The sequence below is a fragment of the Saccopteryx leptura genome, chromosome 4 (assembly GCF_036850995.1).
Source record: "Saccopteryx leptura isolate mSacLep1 chromosome 4, mSacLep1_pri_phased_curated, whole genome shotgun sequence".
Taxonomy (NCBI): domain Eukaryota; kingdom Metazoa; phylum Chordata; class Mammalia; order Chiroptera; family Emballonuridae; genus Saccopteryx; species Saccopteryx leptura.
In genome coordinates, this window is record NC_089506.1 from 221561289 (window position 1) to 221581023 (window position 19735).

Sequence of the window (19735 nt, forward strand, 5' to 3'; positions counted from 1 at the left end):
CCTCCTGCTGCAGCCAGTCTCTGCCCAGTCTCTCCTGGGGGGTCTTCTAGGCTCACATCCCCCCAGGTCTGGGGCAGCCGCTCCCGTACCCCTCCTGCTGCAGCCAGACGTCTGCCCACTCTCTCCTGGGGGGTCTCTTAGGCTCACACCCCCCCAGGTCTGGGGCAGCCGCTCCCGTACCCCTCCTGCTGCAGCCAGTCTCTGCCCAGTCTCTCCTGGGGGGTCTTCTAGGCTCACATCCCCCCAGGTCTGGGGCAGCAGCTCCCGTACCCCTCCTGCTGCAGCCAGACGTCTGCCCACTCTCTCCTGGGGGGTCTCTTAGGCTCACACCCCCCCAGGTCTGGGGCAGCCGCTCCCGTACCCCTCCTGCTGCAGCCAGACGTCTGCCCAGTCTCTCCTGGGGGGTCTTCTAGGCTCACACCCCCCAGGTCTGGGGCAGCCGCTCCCGTACCCCTCCTGCTGCAGCCAGGTGTCTCTGCCCAGTCTCTCCTGGGGGGTCTTCTAGGCTCACATCCCCCCCAGGTCTGGGGCAGCCGCTCCCGTACCCCTCCTGCTGCAGCCAGACGTCTGCCCACTCTCTCCTGGGGGGTCTCTTAGGCTCACACCCCCCCAGGTCTGGGGCAGCCGCTCCCGTACCCCTCCTGCTGCAGCCAGTCTCTGCCCAGTCTCTCCTGGGGGGTCTTCTAGGCTCACATCCCCCCAGGTCTGGGGCAGCAACTCCCGTACCCCTCCTGCTGCAGCCAGACGTCTGCCCAGTCTCTCCTGGGGGGTCTTTGAGGCTCACACCCCCCCAGGTCTGGGGCAGCAGCTCCCGTACCCCTCCTGCTGCAGCCAGACGTCTGCCCACTCTCTCCTGGGGGGTCTCTTAGGCTCACACCCCCCCAGGTCTGGGGCAGCCGCTCCCGTACCCCTCCTGCTGCAGCCAGTCTCTGCCCAGTCTCTCCTGGGGGGTCTCTGAGGCTCACACACCCCCAGGTCTGGGGCAGCCGCTCCCGTACCCCTCCTGCTGCAGCCAGACGTCTGCCCAGTCTCTCCTGGGGGGTCTTTGAGGCTGGCCGGGCGGCAGCCCCACCCCCAGCGGCAGTGACGGGTTCAGAATGAAAACCGGGGTCCAGACTGACCCAAATGACCCTCATTCGTTCTCAGGGCTTTGGCAGGATGGAGGTGAAGGGGGCAGGGAGCCTTCTTCCCACTGTGGTCTCCGAGCTGAGGGGATGGAGCCCGGGACTGTGGGGTAGAGCGTGGCACATGGAGAGAGCCTGTTTGAGGGGGACGTCACAGAGAAAAAAGTACAGCCAGCAGCTGGAGAGACCACCAGGCCTAGGGGAACCCCTGGATACAGCCAGGCCTGAAGTCCCTGGACTTTTATTATAATACAAGAAACCACGTGTTCTTTGTTTAACTTAATTCGATTCAAATTAACTTGTGACCAAAGAGCTGGCAGAGCGGCGGCTAGATAATTATTGCTCTGCCCTGCCTGCCCCAGAGCATCAGATGAGACAATTTGAAATCCCTGAGGTCCCCGTTAGGGACAAGTATTCTTCTTTCTTTGTTTAAATTTTTAAATTTTATTGATTTTAATTGATTGTGTTCGCATAGATTCTAGTGTCACCCCGAGTGCATCCTCCCCCGCCCCCGTATTCCCCTCAACATAGGGATGAGGATGCTTAAGACCCCTAGCAGCAAGAGGGCAAGGCTGGAGTCTCACCTCCATCACTTACCAGGGTCATAGCGCCCTTGGGCACCTCACTTAACCTCTCTGAGCCTCTATTGATTTGCCTGTAAAATGGGGCCATACTGTTTCTCAGTGCAGATGAGAATGAAATGAAACAAGGTTTATAAAGCACTTGGCCTGGGGCCTGGCATGGGGTAAGAGCTTGATACAATGTAGCCATTGATTAGCAAGAGGGATAAAAGCCAGTGCAGAGACGACGCTCACTGCTGCTAACAAAGTAGTCGTCATAGCGGCGGTGCACGTAGTTCACTACCAAAAGCAGGAGTGCAGACACCGCAGGCCCTGAGCCAGGAGACCCGGCTTCCCAGGCCCTCCCCACACCAGCCCAGGCCACGCTCGCTGCCTTTGGCCAGAGCGGCTCCAAGTCTCTTCTGATACCTCCTTCCTGCTCAGCTGCCCCCTCGGACACGTCCCTTCCAGGCCAGGGACCAGGCGCAGTGGGCCAGCAGCGGGTCTGGGTTCCAGGCTAGGGACCAGGCCGGGGACCAGGCGCTGTGGGCCAGCAGCGGGGCTGGGCTGAGGCGCCAGGCTTGGACGGACACCAAGGCTCCTTCACCACCCAGAACAGCAGGTGTCCAGCAGGGCCCTGCGGCGGTCAGCTGTCCCTGCTAAAGCAGCCCCACTGTCGTTCGTCACTGCTCCCTGACCTCTGTCTGGGGAGCTACAACAGTTGCCATATTTAGCCATCAAAAATACTGGACAATCAGTTAATTTTGAATTTCAGAAAAACTAGCCATTTATTAGTATAATATATCCCAAATGTCGCATGGATGTATTTCTACTGAAAATTGAATTCATTGTTGCCTGACTGGTGGTGGCGCAGTGGATAGAGTGTCGATTATGGGATGCAGGGGACCCAGTTCTGAGCCCTGAGTTCGCCAGCTTGAGCATGGGGTCACTGGCTTGAGCGTGGGATCATAGACACGACCCCATGCTCACTGGCTTGAGCCCAAACGTTGCTGGAAATAGCCCAAAGGTTGCTAGCTTGAGCCCAAGGTCGCCAGCTTGAGCATGGGCTCATCTGGTTAGAGCAAGTCTCACCAGCTTGAGCCCAAGGTCGCTGGCTTGAGAAAGGGGTCCCTCGGCCTGCTGTAGCCCCCTGGTCAAGGCACATGTGAGAAAGCGATCAGTGAACAACTAAGGTGCCACAATGAAGAACTGATGCTTCTCGTCTCTCTCCCTTCCTGTCTCTCTGTTGCATGCACTAAGAAAAAAAAATAATTTGTTTTCTATCTGAAATTCATAGTTAACTTGCTGGCCTGTGTTTTATCCGGCACTCCTAGGAGCCATGTCCCTGCCGCCCTGGACCTATGTAATTCCAGTCGGTCTCAGGAGTGGGCAGGGGTGACCAGTTCGAGCAGCCTGTCCAAGCTGGCCACACCGATTGGTTCAGAGGCAGGCACATGACCCAACCGGGGACCAATGGGAGCCAGCCCTGGAGCTCTGTTCCCCGCCGTGCTGGCTGGGTTTGGAGTGGGCCAGCTAGCCACGTGGGCACAGCCCGGGGAGCGAGGGCGGGGACACAGCACTTCTTCCCAGCGGCCGGAGCTTACCCCAGCTGGGCAGTTCCCTCCCCTCACCCTCCTCACGCTCTGTCCTGTCACCCAGAGCAGCGCAGGGGACGGTGTTGAGAACGTCCTCAGGCAGCTGCTCCCGGGACCACTGCAGAGGCACTTACTTGGGCAGCCACCCACTCGGGGCCCGTCCGTGGGCAGGCTTCGCTCTCACGCCAGCGTGGGCACCCTCCCACCCCTGGGGATGTGTCAGGGCGCTCTGGCTGCCCCGTCGGACGAAGAAGAACAAAGCTCGACTTGGGGGTCTCTACCTTTATTTTCCAGATTGACACGTGTGCTATCTGGCCCTCCCCCCGCCCCCAGCCCGATGCCCTTCCCGCTCTGCCCAGCTGCTGACCACGCCAGTCCCTCCGCAGAGCCAGCGTGGCCGTGGGTTCTGAGGGTGACAGCAGGGGGAGCAGATGGTGACTGGCACGGGGTGGAGGGTGTTCTCGGGTTTGGGACGTCCCAGGCCCAGGGCTCGGGTCGGGTTGGGGGTGGGTGGAAACCAAGTGAGTTTACAATCCCCACGTTCGTCCCCGCACCGTGAGCCTCTGGAGCCCTCGGCCTGGGACCGGCTAGGAGCTGCTGGCCTCTCCGTCGAGAGACGTGGACCCTGGGCGGGGACACCCATCCCCCCCGGCCCTCTGGAGAGGGCACGATAACGTGAGGCTGTGGGCACTGGTCTTGGTTTCCCAGGTCTGCGTTCCCTGGGCTGCCCAGGGTGGGCCGGGGCAGGGTCTAGACCAGGGGTCCCCAAACTACGGCCCGCGGGCCGCATGCGGCCCCCTGAGGCCATTTATCCGGCCCCCACCGCACTTCTGATAGGGGCACCTCTTTCATTGGTGGTCGGTGAGAGGAGCATAGTTCCCATTGAAATACGGGTCAGTTTGTTGATTTAAATTTACTTGTTCTTTATTTTAAATATTGTATTTGTTCTCATTTTGTTTTTCTACTTTAAAATAAGATATGTGCAGTGTGCATAGGGATTTGTTCATAGTTTTTTTTTATAGTCCGGCCCTCCAACGGTCTGAGGGACAGTGAACTGGCCCCCTGTGTAAAAAGTTTGGGGACCCCTGCTCTAGACGGCATCGCCCTCGCTGTCAGACTCGATGACGTCCAGGGGCTGCAGACGCAGGGAGTCATAGTTGGGGGGCGGGGTGCCCGGGATGGGCGGGGTCTGCTCATCGGGGTAGGCCCCAGGGGCGGGGCCGGGGCGGGCCGGGTCCGGCTGGAAGGCGAAGTTGGTGTGCGCCTCCACCAGCTCGGCCACGGTGGGCGGCGGGCCGGCGTAGCGAGCCCGGGCCCGGGTCTGCCGCAGGCCCTTGGAGAAGGCCACCAGCTTGATGACGGTGATCCACAGGAAGTCGATGATGATCTCCGCAAACTCGATGAGGCAGAGCACCGACCCCCCCATCCAGAAGCCGAACTGGCCGCCCAGATTGGAGAGCAGCCAGACGATCTGTGGGGAGTCGGGGGCTGAGGCCCTGGCGGAGGGGGGGTCGGCGCACAGGTTCCTGCCTGAAGCCCTGCCCCTCGGGCTCCTGGGGGGCTGGGTTGTTGACCGGGAAGGGGCGGCGACCATCTCAGCCCAGGGAGACAATTGGCTTTAGAGATCATCCCAATTCCTCTGTGGGGCCAGGGACCCTCCTGACCCTCAAAAGTACAGGGCGGAGGTGTCAGGAACCCCCAAACTCACGTTATTAGCTGCTGACTCCTCGATGGTGCGATAGTTGAATTCTTGGAAGTAGATGTTGAGCTTGACAATCCCCTTCCTGTAGGAGGCAGCAAGGACTGGTTGGTGCCCTTTCCCTGACACACTGACACACACACACACAGACACACACACACACACACAGAGACATACACAGAGACACACACACAGAGACACATACACACACAGAGACATACACACACAGAGACACACAGACACACACACAGACACACAGAGACACACACACACAGACAGACACACACACACACAGACACACACACACACACACACACAAAAGGCAGCCAAGAAGCTGCCTCAACTGTCCTTGGCTTGAACTTCTCACAGACCCACTCATGAGAGGTGAGGTCCAAGCAAGAGCCAACAGCACTGCCCCCTGCCCCTCAGTGCCTGGACCATGGAGGGCGTCTCTGCCCAGCACCCATCTTGGGGGCCCCTTTCTGCACCAGCTTCCTAAGGGGTACTCTGGCCCAAGACAACCCCTGAAAGCTCCCCTCTCCCTCACACTGATCGTCCTCAGAAGGACTAAGCTCTTCTGTGCCCAATCTTCCGCCTGCCTGGACATTGTTGCCTCTTCTTATTTATTTTTCTGGAACAGTTTTGTTTGTTTGGCTTTTTTTTTTCTTTTTCTTCTTGCAGGAGAGAGAGACAGGTAGGGAGAGAGATGAGAAGCATCAACTCATAGTTGAAGCACTTTAATTGTTCATTGATTCTTTCTCATATGTGCCTTGACCAGGGAGCTCCAGCTGAGCCAGTGACCCCTTGCTCAAGCCAGCAACCTTTGGGCTCAAACCAGGGACTATGGGATCCTGTTGATGACCCCACACTCAAGCCGGTAGCCCCCACACTCAAGCTGGTGAGCTTGCGCTTAAGCCAGATGAGCTCACACTCAAGCCGGCAACCTCGGGGTCTTGTAGCTGGGGCCTCAGGTCCCAGGTCAATGCTCTATCCACTGCTCCACCACCGGTCAGCTGTGACCAATTCTTACTCCTCCTTGGAGGATTGTCTCAAGTGCCACCTCCCTAATCAGACCTCCCTTATCTCTCGGGTGGATGCAGGCTCCTTCCCTGCCGTGCTCCCACAGGGAGGGCTGGTGCAGACTCTCCTCACCGTGAGCTTTGTTCGCATCTCTCTGTCCTCTAGGCTCAGGTCCCTGATAGTACAGACCTTGTGTCTTTTTTCTGGGCTCAGTGCATGTTTATGTTGAATGAATGGAAAGATGGATGAATGGATGGAGAATGGGTGGGTGGATGGATGAGTAGAATAATGGAAGAATGGATAATAGAGGGATGAATGGAAGAATGAGTAGAAGATTGGAAGGATGGATGATGGATGGATGGATAATGGGTGGATGAATGGATGGATGGATGGATGGATGGATGGGTGGATGAATGGATGGATGAGTAGATAGGTGGATGGGTGGATGGATGGATGGATGGATGATGGATGGGTGGGTGGATGGATGGATGATGGATGGATGATGGATGGGTGGATGGATGGATGGATGGATGAACAAACAAGTGACAGATGGAGGAACAGGCTCTCCTTTAGGGAGTAGCAGATTCTGAGTCCTCTGGGCTGGCCTCTCTCTCACCCCGTGTTTCTTCTCCCAGGCCTGCTCCTGGATCTGGCCAGTTTGAGAAGGAGTTTGAGGGGCTGCCCTGTCTAAACTCCACTCCTAAGACTTTGATTCTCGGCCCTGTCTGCCTTCCCTGGCCCTCCCCAGACTCCGGGCTTACCTGCTCAAGGTGATATTGGTGCTTTGGTCTCGCTCCTGAGACAAGACATGGAAAATCCAGTCCTGTAACCGGAGAAGGCGGCTAAGGAAAATGGGGCCTGCTGCCTCCCCTCCCAACCACCAGCCGTGCTCCCTGCGGGAGGCAGCCACAGCCAGCCTTCCTGAGGCTCCAGAGACCATGTGTTGGGACGGGGGGAGGGAAGGTAATAGTGCACAAAGGGGCTGCTGTCATGGGGAGAAGGCACTCTGGTCTCCGGACCCCTCCCCCAGGGGCTCAGCCACCCCCTTCTAGCCCCTCCCCGCCTCTGGTCCTGCACCTGCTGTACCTCCTCCCCAGCCCTGCCCGTGGGGGGGGCTCAGCTCCATCCTCCAGTCCTCCTCCCCAGCCCTGTCCGTGGGGGGGGGCACAGCTCCATCCTCCAGTCCTCCTCCCCAGCCCTGCCCGTGGGGGGGGGCACAGCTCCATCCTCCAGTCCTCCTCCCCAGCCCTGTCTGTGGGGGGGGCACAGCTCCATCCTCCAGTCCTCCTCCCCAGCCCTGTCTGTAGGGGCACAGCTCCATCCTCCAGTCCTCCTCCCCAGCCCTGCCCGTGGGGGGGGCACAGCTCCATCCTCCAGTCCTCCTCCCCAGCCCTGCCCGTGGGGGGGGCACAGCTCCATCCTCCAGTCCTCCTCCCCAGCCCTGCCCGTGGGGGGGGCACAGCTCCATCCTCCAGTCCTCCTCCCCAGCCCTGCCCGTGGGGGCTCAGCTCCATCCTCCAGTCCTCCTCCCCAGCCCTGCCCGTGGGGGCTCAGCTCCATCCTCCAGTCCTCCTCCCCAGCCCTGCCCGTGGGGGCTCAGCTCCATCCTCCAGTCCTCCTCCCCAGCCCTGCCCGTGGGGGGGGCACAGCTCCATCCTCCAGTCCTCCTCCCCAGCCCTGCCTGTGGGGGCTCAGCTCCATCCTCCAGTCCTCCTCCCCAGCCCTGTCCGTGGGGGGGGGGGCTCAGCTCCATCCTCCAGTCCTCCTCCCCAGCCCTGCCCGTGGGGGCTCAGCTCCATCCTCCAGTCCTCCTCCCCAGCCCTGTCCATGGGGGGGGGGGCTCAGCTCCATCCTCCAGTCCTCCTCCCCAGCCCTGCCCGTGGCGGGGGCTCAGCTCCATCCTCCAGTCCTCCTCCCCAGCCCTGCCTGTGGGGGGGGGGCACAGCTCCATCCTCCAGTCCTCCTCCCCAGCCCTGCCCGTGGGGGCGCAGCTCCATCCTCCAGTCCTCCTCCCCAGCCCTGTCCATGGGGGGGGGGGCTCAGCTCCATCCTCCAGTCCTCCTCCCCAGCCCTGTCCATGGGGGGGGGGCTCAGCTCCATCCTCCAGTCCTCCTCCCCAGCCCTGCCCGTGGGGGCTCAGCTCCATCCTCCAGTCCTCCTCCCCAGCCCTGTCCATGGGGGGGGGGGCTCAGCTCCATCCTCCAGTCCTCCTCCCCAGCCCTGCCCGTGGCGGGGGCTCAGCTCCATCCTCCAGTCCTCCTCCCCAGCCCTGCCTGTGGGGGGGGGGGCACAGCTCCATCCTCCAGTCCTCCTCCCCAGCCCTGCCCGTGGGGGCGCAGCTCCATCCTCCAGGTCTAGGGGCCCCTTCCCGGACCACCCTAGCTGAAGAGGTTTCCCCCAGGTCCTCTGATCCCCGAGTTCACTTCCTACACAACCATGATCAGATTTGGAAACAACCTTCCTCCCATAGGCTGTCTCTCTGAGTAGAATGTAAGCCGTGTAAGGACAAAGGACTGTGTCCCCAGCACAGTGTCTAGGAGGTGGGGGGGACGGGGGGATGGGGGGGGAGGGGAGAGAAGAGGCACCAGCACCCTCCCCAAGGGGGAGGGAGGGGAGGGGGTGGAGAGAAGAGGCACCAGCACCCTCCCCAAGGTCCCACGCCCAGAGGCCCAGAGATGGGCGGCCAGGAGCCAGGCCACACCACCATCTCACCTCAGACGCCTCGGAAGGCCAGTCGGCCATGGAGATGGTCATCTTGTACTGGGTGTCGCTGGAAGAGAGAGGACGGCGCTGTGGCTGTTCACCCGCGGCGCCCACGGCCCTGCTCCGGCCCGCAGCACCCGGCCTGGGCCCCCCGGGGGACACTCACCTGCAGGACTCCTTGCACATCCTGATGCAGGTCTCCCTCTGGTCCAGGCTGCGGCGCAGCTCCGAGTAGCAGTACACTGGGGGGGGGGGAGTGGGGGGACGGAGACTCTGAGCCATCCCCGTCCTCCCGGCCTTCCTCCCTGCACTGAGCCCCTGCCCGCCCTCTCTCTGCCCTCCTGCCCTGGGCCACTGCAGGTCTGGGACTGGGAGGGGAGGTGTCTCAGCCTAAACTGCCCTGTCCCGGAGAAACATCCATCCCTCCGCCCCCCCCCCCCATCTGCAGCCATTTCGCCCCAGCTGGCCCGGGGACCCTCTCCCCAGACATCCGGACTCAGCTCAGGGGGATCAGGGCGGCTCCCCTCTGTCTGTGCTCCTCATTCCCAGTGGGGACCAGGGTGGCAGGCTTGTGTAGAAGGAACAGATGGTTGGAAGGGATACAGTTTCTTCTCTCGTTCCCGCATGTTTTTGGTGTTTAGGAGGTGGAGGTGTTTAAGAGGTGGTGGGAGGCCCTGGCCGGTTGGCTCAGCGGTAGAGCGTCGGCCTAGCGTGCGGAGGACCCGGGTTCGATTCCCGGCCAGGGCACACAGGAGAAGCGCCCATTTGCTTCTCCACCCCTCCGCCGCGCTTTCCTCTCTGTCTCTCTCTTCCCCTCCCGCAGCCAAGGCTCCATTGGAGCAAAGATGGCCCGGGCGCTGGGGATGGCTCCTTGGCCTCTGCCCCAGGCACTAGAGTGGCTCTGGTCGCAACATGGCGACCCCCAGGATGGGCAGAGCATCGCCCCCTGGTGGGCAGAGCGTCACCCCCTGGTGGGCGTGCCGGGTGGATCCCGGTCGGGCGCATGCGGGAGTCTGTCTGACTGTCTCTCCCTGTTTCCAGCTTCAGAAAAATACAAAAAACAAACAAACAAACAAACAAACAAAAAAAAGAGGTGGTGGGGCTCTCTCTACCGCCTACAACATCCTCAGGTGTCTGGACTCGGGGCTGTTAGGACTCCGGCTCAGTGTGAGCCCAGCAGGGACTCCTCCTCCTGTGGCTTCAGGTTTCATGACGTTGGGGGGCACCTCCCTCTCCCCTCTCCCCTCTCCCCAACACCCCAGAGAGGCCAGGTGAGCCCACACGGACACGGACACAGGGCTGAGGCTGCGTGCACACACACGTGTCCGCACAAACCGGTGTGCGCGCATGCAGACACCGGAAGCACCGGCCGGGGCATGAACCCAGGCTGAGACTGGGCCCCGGTCCTGAGTGCAGCTGCACATCCAGACACAAGCACACAGGGGCCCTTTCACACGTGTGTGGGAAAACACGAATGCACGTACACGCGTGCACTCGCCAGAGTTGCACACCCAGGCTCACTCATGTGAGGGGGTTTATGTGGTGCACAGACACAGCCCATAAAGACAGACTCACGCCTGCACGGACACATCTCAAGCCTACGTGATGTGGAGCCAAGATGCGGAGGGAAGCTGGGTCCCCGGGAGGGGCCGCGGACAGTGCACGGGGCTGAGCCGGCCTGGGTACCCCCCTGAGCAGGCCTGGGCACCCCCCTGGGTCCTGCCCGGGGCCGGGACCGCAGCCCTCCCCGGCAGTCAGAGCCCTGCGGACAGTGCATGGGGCTGAGCCAGCCTGGGTACCCCCTGGGTCCTGCCCGGGGCCGGGACCGCAGCCCTCCCCGGCAGTCAGAGCCCTGCGGACAGTGGCCCGGCCGGCTCAGGTGCCGATGGCTGGGGCCCCCACTCACCCCAGTCTGGGAACTCCTGGCTGTTGCAGTATTTCTCCCCAGGGGGCAGTGGGTACAGGTAGTGGCCACAGCTGCAGTTACGGATCATGTGGTCTTGGAAGCAGGAGCGAATACAGGCCTGGGGGTGGGGCACAGGGGGGGACACAGCCGTGACCAGAGGTGTCCCCACCGCAGCCCCGGGGGGAGGGGCCCAGGGAGCTCAGTGCCCAGAGGGGAGGGTCCCCCCGGCGGAGACGGGGTGGTGAGGGCCTGAGCTGTGCTTACTGCCCTCCCTGTCCTGGTCCCTGGTGGAGGGACCCAGGCTGACTCCCCGAGGGTGGACCTGCCAGAGGGATTTCTCAGGTAAACTGATGAGACATCTACACATTCCAGTCCCGTCTTTTTTTTTTTTTTTTTTTTTTTTTTAGTGACAGAGAGAGATAGAAGGACAGACAGACAGGAAGGGAGAGAGATGAGAAGCATCAATTCTTCATTGATTGCTTTCTCATATGTGCCTTGACCGGGGGGCTACAGCAGAGCCAGTGACCGCTTACTCAAGCCAGCAACCATGGGGTCATGTCTATGACCCCACACTCAAGTCCGTGACCCTGCACTCAAGCTGGTGAGCCCGTGCTCAAACCGGCAACCTCAGGGTTTCGAACTTGGGTCCTCCACATCCCGGTCCAACGCTCTATCCACTGCGCCACCGCCTGGCCAGGCCCAGTCTCGTCATTCTTAATCACAGTATCCACAGTTTAGGGTTGTGCGAATGACATGATTCAATATGTGTGAAGCACTTGGGAAAGTGTCTGCCTTGCACACAATCAGCCTGTTGCTGTTCTTAGTACACGCTCACAATAAAATAGCCTGGGTAATGATAATAATGAGAGTGCACTGCTCAGAAGAATCGGGGGATACTTTATCATTTCATATTCACTTTGAAACATCCCCTGATTCTTCTGAGCAGCCTATATCATTACCTCGGGAAGGGAGGGGGTGTGGAAAGGCTCAAATGATGCTGCAATGCACGCACCCCCTTCGCGCCTCACACACACAGGGTTCTTTCTGGGGGCACCCCGGCGTGAGGTCGTGCCACCCTGGGCCGCCGAGAGCACACCTGCTGAGTGGGGATGACCGGCGGGCAGCCCTGGGCCCTGGTGAGCACCCAGGCAGGGACGGGGCTGGCTCCACGGCCCCGAGTGTCACAGAATCCACGAAAGCAGACTGTGGTCATACAAGTCCAGCAGGGCCAGCCTTGCCAGGGCCGCCCAGAGACGCAGCCTCGGCTGGGTGGCCGGGACGGGGCCCCGGGGCCCCGGGGGTGGGGGCGGCGCTGTCCCCTCCCTACCTGGATGGAGTAGGTCGTGTTGTGGTCGCCGTAGAGGTTTCGCACGGGGACGTCGGAGCCGTTCACGGTGCACTGGCTGTAGGGTTCGCCCTTCCGCTCCAGCTTGTCCTGTGTCCCGAGTGGGTGGTCCCGGGGACCCCTGGTCAGCCTGAGGCGGCCCCCTCGGCCCCCGCCTCTGATTAAGCACGTGGGTCTAGGGGTTTGGAAATGGGGAGGGGCGCAGGGGTCCCCAGCAGGTGCGGATGGGGGTGGGTGCTGATCTTCCCCCAGAGCATGGCTGTACTGGCGGGGTCCAGCCAGAGGGCGAGGCCGGAGTGGACCATGCAGGCCGGCCGGGGCTTGAAGAGGCCGCGGGAGGTGGGTGCTAGGCGGGTGCTAGGCGGGTGGGCTTCTCCCACCCCCGTCGGGCGCCCCGGGGCTCGGCCGTACCACCAGCACCCCGATGGACGTCTCCGTCCCCGACATGGCGTAGATGCCCTCGTCTTTGACGAAGGGGAACGACCTCTGCTCGTGCAGCAGCAGCCGGGCGCCGGCCGTGGACGTGAGGAAGGGCACGTAGTCCTCCTGGCCGATGTCCAGGATCAGCTTCAGGCCTGCGGGGAGGAAGGGGCTGCTGAGGGCGGCCTGAACTCGCTCCCGAGGCTGAAGGGAGAAGGGAGACCCGCCACCTGCTCATCCACGTTCCCCTCTGTCCAACGGGACCCCTCGGGCCGGCCCGGGAAGCGGGCTCCACTTCGTGAGACTCCGGAGGACGTCTTCCTGGTCTCCTCCGAGGCCCCCGCCCTCGTCCCCGCCACTGCGGCCCCTTCCCGGGGCCCCTCTCGCTTCCCCAGCCCGCCTGGCAGGGAGGCAGGTCCAGGGGCCGGCCCCACGTGGCTCTGCCTTGCCTCCCACAGGCCCTCGCTCTCCGCACCCAGCCCTCTGAGCTGCGGCCCCGTCCCGAGGACGCCAGGCCTCCGGGACGCTGTTCCCAGCTGTCCTCCTAGAAGACCCAGCTCTCCGATGGCGGTCTCAGGCCCGGGCACTTCCCCTGGAAGCCCCTCCTGTCCCTGCTGCCTAGGCGAGGTCTCTGGGTCTTTACTGGGTCCCCTCCCAGCTCTGGAACTTTTTCTCCAAGAACCTGCCTCACTGTATGATTGTTTCTTCTTTGACCCTCGTCTCCCTTCCCCCCTGGGCGGGCAGTTCCCTTCCTGAGGGCAGAGGCCTGCCGGCCGGCCGTCCTGTGGGGAGAGGGGCTTGGGCCCCTCTGGCTGCTGCTTGTCGGGCATTTGCTTCCTGCTGAGGGCTGGGCTGAGTGATCTTCACGCACGGTCTCCCCGGGGCTCAGACGCTGTTACCCCCATTTTACAGAGGAGGGGACGGGGCTCAGAGACGTGAAGGCACTCGTCCGAGGTCGCCAGGGAGGAAGGGGGGTTGCTGAGACTCTCATACAGGCAGCAGGGCCCCTGGATCCCACTCTTCTGCCCCCCAAGCCCCCCACCCCCACCCCCCACCCTGTGAGGAGAGGACCCACCCCTCTCTGGTACAGTGTTCTGGGGGGGGGGGGCGGAGCAGGGTGAAGGACGTCAGCCCGCCATGTCCCTGCTGGTCAGCAGCCCTGATGGGTACTGAATGGCCGCCTGACCCTTGATGGCTGGCTGGGGGGGTGGCGGTCAGAACCTGAGAGGGGAGGGAGGCGAGGTCCCCGCCCTGCCTGGCCCACAGCCCGAGAGCCCCAGCCGTCCCGAGCCCCCCGGCCTTTCCCTGGGCAGTGAGGTCCACCGGCCTTGTCTCTCAGTGACTCCGTGAGGCAGGCTGGCCACCTGCGGGCAGTGAGCCCGGAGCTCAGAACCCCCGCCGGGTGGACGGTGCTGGGATTTTGCCGACAGCGGGCCTGAGCTCACACCTCTAACTAAGCACCCGGCTCTGAACCCTCGTTTTGCTTGGTCAGTCGTGAGACAGAAGCCCCGTCGCCTGCCCTGGGGGTTCGCAGCTGTGGGGACGGTGGTCGAGAAGGCACCTGGGTGGCCCCCCACACAGCAGGGCCCCACGCGGCTCCTCCTCCTCTGTCTGTCCACCCCGGGCCCTGCCCTTGATCCCACGCTGGATGGTGATTTGGCCCTGCGGCCCCCACAGGGCGGGGAGGCCCAACCTCACGGTTCTGGCAGAGGGGGGACTGAGACTCACCGAACTCGACCCCGGGGTTGGCCGACGGCAGCGCTTTCTCTGTCATGCCCCAGTTGAAGATGTAACAGTTACCATAGTCAGGGTGGAAGAGGGAGGTGAAGTTTCTGAAAGACAGGCCCGTGTTGGGGGGGCTGCCGGAGGCTGCGGCAGAGGCGAGGTGCCCCCGTCTCCCCCCCATGCCTGAGCGCAAGCCGGAGGGACCCCCACACCCCCTGGGAGAAGCGGAGGTGGGAAGGAAGTCTCTCAGGGGCCGGGCTCAGCCCGGGAACCAGGAAAAGGAAGTTTCTTTCATGTTTCCATCTGTCTCATCCACAGGGTCATGTGAGCTATGGAGAAGGTTCAATTGGGGTCCCCAAAAGACACGTCCACATCCGCAGGCCAGGGACTGGTCAACGGGACCTTATTTGGAAAAAGAGTCTTTGCAGATGGAACCAATAATCTTAACGGGAGGTCAGCCTGGCCAGGTACCCAGGTGGGCTCCGAAGCCGATCACCACTGTCCTCACGAGAGACAGGTGAGGAGAAGACACAGGGCAGAGAAGACGGGGCGGAGGTCGGAGTGATGCGGACACAGCCCAGGGGCACCCGGAGCGCCCGCCCAGAGCTGGAGAGGCAGGAAGGACCCTCCCCGCAGCCTCCGGACGGAGCCGGCCCGGTGACATCTCTGTTTCGGACCTCCAGCTTCTTCCGTGAAGAAATAAATGTCTGGCCCTGGCCGGTTGGCTCAGCGGTAGAGCGTTGGCCTGGTGTGCAGGGGACCCGGGTTCGATTCCCGGCCAGGGCACATAGGAGAAGCGCCCATCTGCTTCTCCACCCCTCCCTCTCTCCTTCCTCTCTGTCTCTCTCTTCCCCTCCCGCAGCCAAGGCTCCATTGGAGCAAAGATGGCCCGGGCGCTGGGGATGGCTCCTTGGCCTCTGTCCCAGATGCTAGAGTGGCTCTGGTCGCAGCAGAGCGACGCCCCGGAGGGGCAGAGCATCGCCCCCTGGTGGGCAGAGCGGTCGCCCCTGGTGGGCGTGCCGGGTGGATCCCGGTCGGGCGCATGCGGGAGTCTGTCTGACTGTCTCTCCCCATTTCCAGCTTCGGAAAAATACAAAAAAAAAAAGAAAGAAAGAAAGAAAGAAAGAAATGTCTGTTGCTTTAAGCCACGCTCTCCGGGGGGAATCCAGCCAGGTGGGCTGCACAACCTCGGGCATTCAGGTAAGGAAGGGAGTGGACTGAGACGGAGGCCCAGAGAGGGGCTGTGAGTCAGGGGAGGGTCCCCGAGTGGGGCAGGGGGTGCTGAGGAGAGAGACCAGGCACGGAGAACGACCCTCCACGGGGCCCTGTCTCCTGGTGGGGACGTGTTTCCCAGGGAAGTAACTCCACAGCAAGAAACGTTTCCGTCCAGGCGCTCAAGGGAGTGGAGACGCAGTGTACTGTCATTCCAGAGAATTTCCTTAAGAACTCCTTTTGATATGGAGCATTTCAAACATCTCAAAGTGCGAGAGACGCAGCCCCCCCCCCCCCTGGGCCGGTCACGCCCCTCCCCCCACGCCACCTGCCCTGCACGCTCCCGTCCACATTGTTACGAAGCCGATCTCACACAGCGTATCTTTGTTAGAAACATTTCATACGGGTCTCTGAAAGAAAGAACTCGAAAAGAATGCTACTATCGTGTTAAAAAAATAACTGACAGCAATTCTTTCCTATTCATAAATATCCAGTTTGAAGTTCTGGTTGGCTCCCTATCAGTTCTGTGACCACAGTCTGTTTGTTTAAATTGGGGTCCAAGCGACATCAGCGTGCGATGGGCTAGTATGTCTCTGAAGCGTCTTTTAATCTATGGCTCTTCCCTCCATGGGACCTTTGGTTTTATTTTATTTTTTTCTTGCAATATCACTGCGAACAGAGCAGTGGTTGGATCCAGCTAATAACTGGAGGGGCAGCGGTCCGTCAGGGGACCAACGTGCGCACAGAGGGACGGGCGCGGAGGGACGGGCGCCGAGGGACGGGCACGGAGGGACGGGCGCAGAGAGGGACGGGCGCGGAGGGACGGGCGCGGAGGGACGGGCGCGGAGGGACACGGAGGGACAGGCGCGGAGGGACGGGCCTGGAGGGACGGGCGTGGAGGGACGGGCGCACAGAGGGACGGGCACGGAGGGACGGGCGCGGAGGGACGGGCGCGGAGGGACGGGCCTGGAGGGACGGGCGCACAGAGGGGCGGGCGCGGAGGGACGGGCGCTGTGTGTGTCTCTGGCGAGAAGGACACGGGCTGGCGAGCCAGAGGCTTTGCCGATCGGGCGATCGGGACCGAGTGTCTGACTCTCCCGGCCACTGACAGCGACTCCTACCGAGAAACAGGCTCGAAGAGGCCACGGGAAAAAGTCACCCGTGAAGCCAAGACCGTGGGCGGCTCAGCAAGGCGAACAGCCCAGCCCCTTCCCCAAACGCACGGCGAGGGAAGGAAGGGGACGCAGCCTCGGGGGGAGGGGAGGGGACAGGGGGCAGGGGGCAGGCTTGGCTTAGGAGCACAGTGTGTGACCGTCACTGACTGGACCCCGATTCAAACCCGCAACAAAGTGCGCGTGCCTTTCACGAGGGTGACCATGGCCGGATAGGGGACGGCAGCGAGGGACTGTCGCTCGTCTCTGGGTGGGTGACCCGTGCTGTGCTTCTGTGTGGCCTTCGTTCACTGTCCGGCCTGAGCTCCCGCCAGCGGGGCACACTTTACGGGGGGGGGGGACCGCCGTGGGAACCCAGCGGAGGGCGGCAGGTCCGTGCAGGCTGACCAGACTCTGTCCTGTCCCTGTGGGCGCTCCGGTCTCTGCAGAAGGTCGGGGTAGATTGTTTTCCTGTCCCTGTGGGCGCTCTGGTCTCTGCAGAAGGTCGGGGTAGATTGTTTTCCTGTCCCTGTGGGCGCTCCGGTCTCTGCAGAAGGTCGGGGTAGATTGTTTTCCTTCTTTTATGAAGACCAGGCTGGCTGGGGCTCGGGGCGTCCAGGGCCAGGGCACATCCACAGAAGCGCTGTGCTGTCCTACAAGCCTCACCCTGCCCGGCGGACACGCCCGTGAGTCTGCGACCGCCTCCCGTGAGGGCCCTGCAGCCCAGCCGGCCCCTGCCGACGTGAGCCCGGTGAGGAGGAGCAGCGGGACCGGCCAGCCTGGACACGGACGCCAGCCCTGCCGCCCACTCGCTCGCTGGCCACCGCGGGAAGTCACGTCACCGCTCTGCCTGGCCCGGGCGCCCGCAGGACAGAGGCCTGGTGGCCGAGTGTGCCCAGGGGCCCCAGCGCTCAGCCAGCACACGGGGACAGACAGTCCGTGTTGGTCAACATTGTAAATCGTACGTGATAAGGGCCCCCGCACAGACGGGCATGGAGGAGTGTCCCCGAAGGCCCCTGGGCACAGGGCTCCTGGCGGAGGGGCACCCTGGGAGAGACCCCGGGCAGAGTGAGAGGCAGCTGAGCCCGGGGAGCTGGAGGGAGAGGGGCCCTGGGCAGGGCGGGCTCCGTGCCCACGGAGGAGCCGCGTCTCGTGTGGGCTCAGGGCTGTGGCCACAGGGCGGGAACAGAGCGGGGCCAACCAGCTGGAGCCGGGCACTGACTGCTCTGGAGGGACAGACCCCGCCCCAGGGGCGTGGGGACACGGTGTTCCCGACAGAGCGCCGGGGACATCTGCAGCACAGGAGCTGGAGACGAGTGGGGCGTGGCCGGACCCCTCCTGCCCGGGCTGTGCTCTCCGGCCCCTGTACCGACTTGCCAATGATTTGTTTGTTGATGAAGCTCTTCCCCGAGAGAGAGGCTGCTCCCGGGACTGGCCACCTCCCGACTGCAGGAACACGTGTTCTCCTCCCAGACCTCTCCCGGGCCAGGGCCTAGGCATGCAGAGACCAGCAGGCTTCCAGGGGAAGCCAGGAGACCAGAGCCTCCTCGCAGGAAGCAGTATCACCTCGGCGGTACTGTGTGGTAGGGGTCAGGGCAGAAACGAGCTCGCCAATCCCTGACTTTGTAACAGTAGCAGTCCCGATAGTAATAGTCATGATCATGATGATCTGTGCCTGTGCTCTAGGTTTCTAACTATGACTCTCCCGTAAAAGGAACTGGGGAGGGGGGCCCTCGGAGCAGGGGCCGATTCCAGGCCTGGGGCACCTCCTGGTGCCAGAAATGCGGCGTGCTCAGGAACAAAGAAATAAGCAAATAGATGGGACACGTCGAGACTCCCAGCGGCCCACGCCGGGCGCGTCTGAGCAGAGAATCCAGCAGCAGCAGCAGCAGCACTGGATGAGAACCCAGATACACAGGAGTCCGTGCTGGTAGCAAGAAATGAGTCCACAGATGCACCCGTGGAGACGAGGCCCAGCTGCCTCACAGCAGGGTTCCAAGCGGCCTGGGTCCCCCTCTGCCCCCCGCCACCCCACCCCCACCCCACCCTGAGAGCGTGGGCTGGACCTGGCGACCCACCTCCACGACACCCACCCTGGGAAGGGAGTGTGGTGCCCCGTCACCCACTGCGAACCTTAGCCGAGCGAGGCCGGGAAGGTCAGCGTCCCGGGTGGTGCGTGTGGCGACCGCGTGTCCCCGCTCTGATGCCACGAGGAGGGCACCGCCCCTCTGCCAGGCTTCTCCCTCCCCAAGCCCTCCTCTGATCTGTCTAAGCCCAGAGGGAGCGCCTCCTGTACAACACCTGGCCAGTACCCCGAAACTGTCACCGTCCTCCAAGACAGGGACGTCTGAGAAACTGTCACAGCCCAGAGGAGGCCAAGGAGACGCACCAACTAGACACGGTGTGGTCCTTCTGGGTGGAATTCGGGAACAGAAAACGGGCACCAGGAAAACCAACGAAATCTGAATAAAGTGTGTCATGTTTAGTTAACAGTACTGTGCCCGTGTTGGTTTTGTTTTTTTAGTTGTGACAAATTACCGTGGTGACAGGGGACACCGAGGAGGAGGACAAGGGACCAACGCTGTGTCCTGTCTCTGCAGCTGCTCTGTACAGCTGAAATGATTCCACAGTCACAGTTGATTTCTCGAGTCAGAGGCGGATTTAACGGGGGGCGCACCGGGCGCGTGCTCTGGGCCTCGACGTCTGAAGGGCCCCGCAAAACCCCAACGTGACACTTTTTTCTAATGACAAGGGGCCCAGTATCTCCTTCTGCTCCTGGGGCCTCCACCGACCTTCATCCGCCTGTGCCAGAGCGCTCACATAATCTTTACCGGGTGCTCCGGAAACGTGTCCTAAGACCCCGAGGCACAGACAGGTGTGGGGGGACCGGTGGGGACCCCCCGGCCGGGGCGTGACCCGCGACACCTCTCACCTGTAGCTGCAGGGCTCTGCCCCGAACAGGCAGGCCAGGATCAGCTGCTCGCCCGGGTAGCCCATCTTCACCAGCTCCTGGGTCGGCACCTGCGAGAAGATGTTGGTGGCCTGCAGGGTGTACCACTCTGTCACGGCCTGGGTGGCGCTGGTGAAGTTCCGGAAGGTGCACACAGTCCCGTTGAGGCAGCACTGCGGAGACCAAGGGGGGTGCTGTGGTGGGGGGCCCAGGGTAGGGGGGCCCCAGGCACAGCGCCAGGGCAGGGCCCACGCTCCGCCAGCCGTGCTTCCCCTCCTGGCCACACCCGACGGCTCACAGCCCGCGCTGCACGCTCACGAGGACG

At 62.4% G+C, this 19735-nt stretch overlaps 1 protein-coding gene across 4 annotated transcripts in view; it reads right to left on the reverse strand.

Annotated features, from left to right (window-relative positions):
• Nucleotides 1–4292: 4292 nt before the first annotated feature.
• Nucleotides 4293–19735, reverse strand: part of SCNN1B (sodium channel epithelial 1 subunit beta) — a 53636-nt gene continuing 38193 nt past the window's right edge. For 2 of the 4 annotated variants that reach the window (XM_066383414.1, XM_066383415.1), the window contains exons 4-13: nucleotides 19393–19583; nucleotides 14101–14204; nucleotides 12364–12527; nucleotides 11935–12042; nucleotides 10608–10725; nucleotides 8868–8943; nucleotides 8711–8768; nucleotides 6760–6821; nucleotides 4988–5063; nucleotides 4293–4750 (exon numbers count right to left, since the gene is read on the reverse strand). In XM_066383414.1, coding sequence (XP_066239511.1) covers nucleotides 4370–4750; nucleotides 4988–5063; nucleotides 6760–6821; nucleotides 8711–8768; nucleotides 8868–8943; nucleotides 10608–10725; nucleotides 11935–12042; nucleotides 12364–12527; nucleotides 14101–14204; nucleotides 19393–19583 — 1338 coding nt within the window. In that variant the 3' untranslated portion in view covers nucleotides 4293–4369. Of the gene's footprint in view, nucleotides 4776–4987; nucleotides 5064–6759; nucleotides 6822–8710; nucleotides 8769–8867; nucleotides 8944–10607; nucleotides 10726–11934; nucleotides 12043–12363; nucleotides 12528–14100; nucleotides 14205–19392; nucleotides 19584–19735 lie in introns of all 4 variants that reach the window. The other 2 variants (XM_066383417.1, XM_066383416.1) reach the window with 2 other exon arrangements.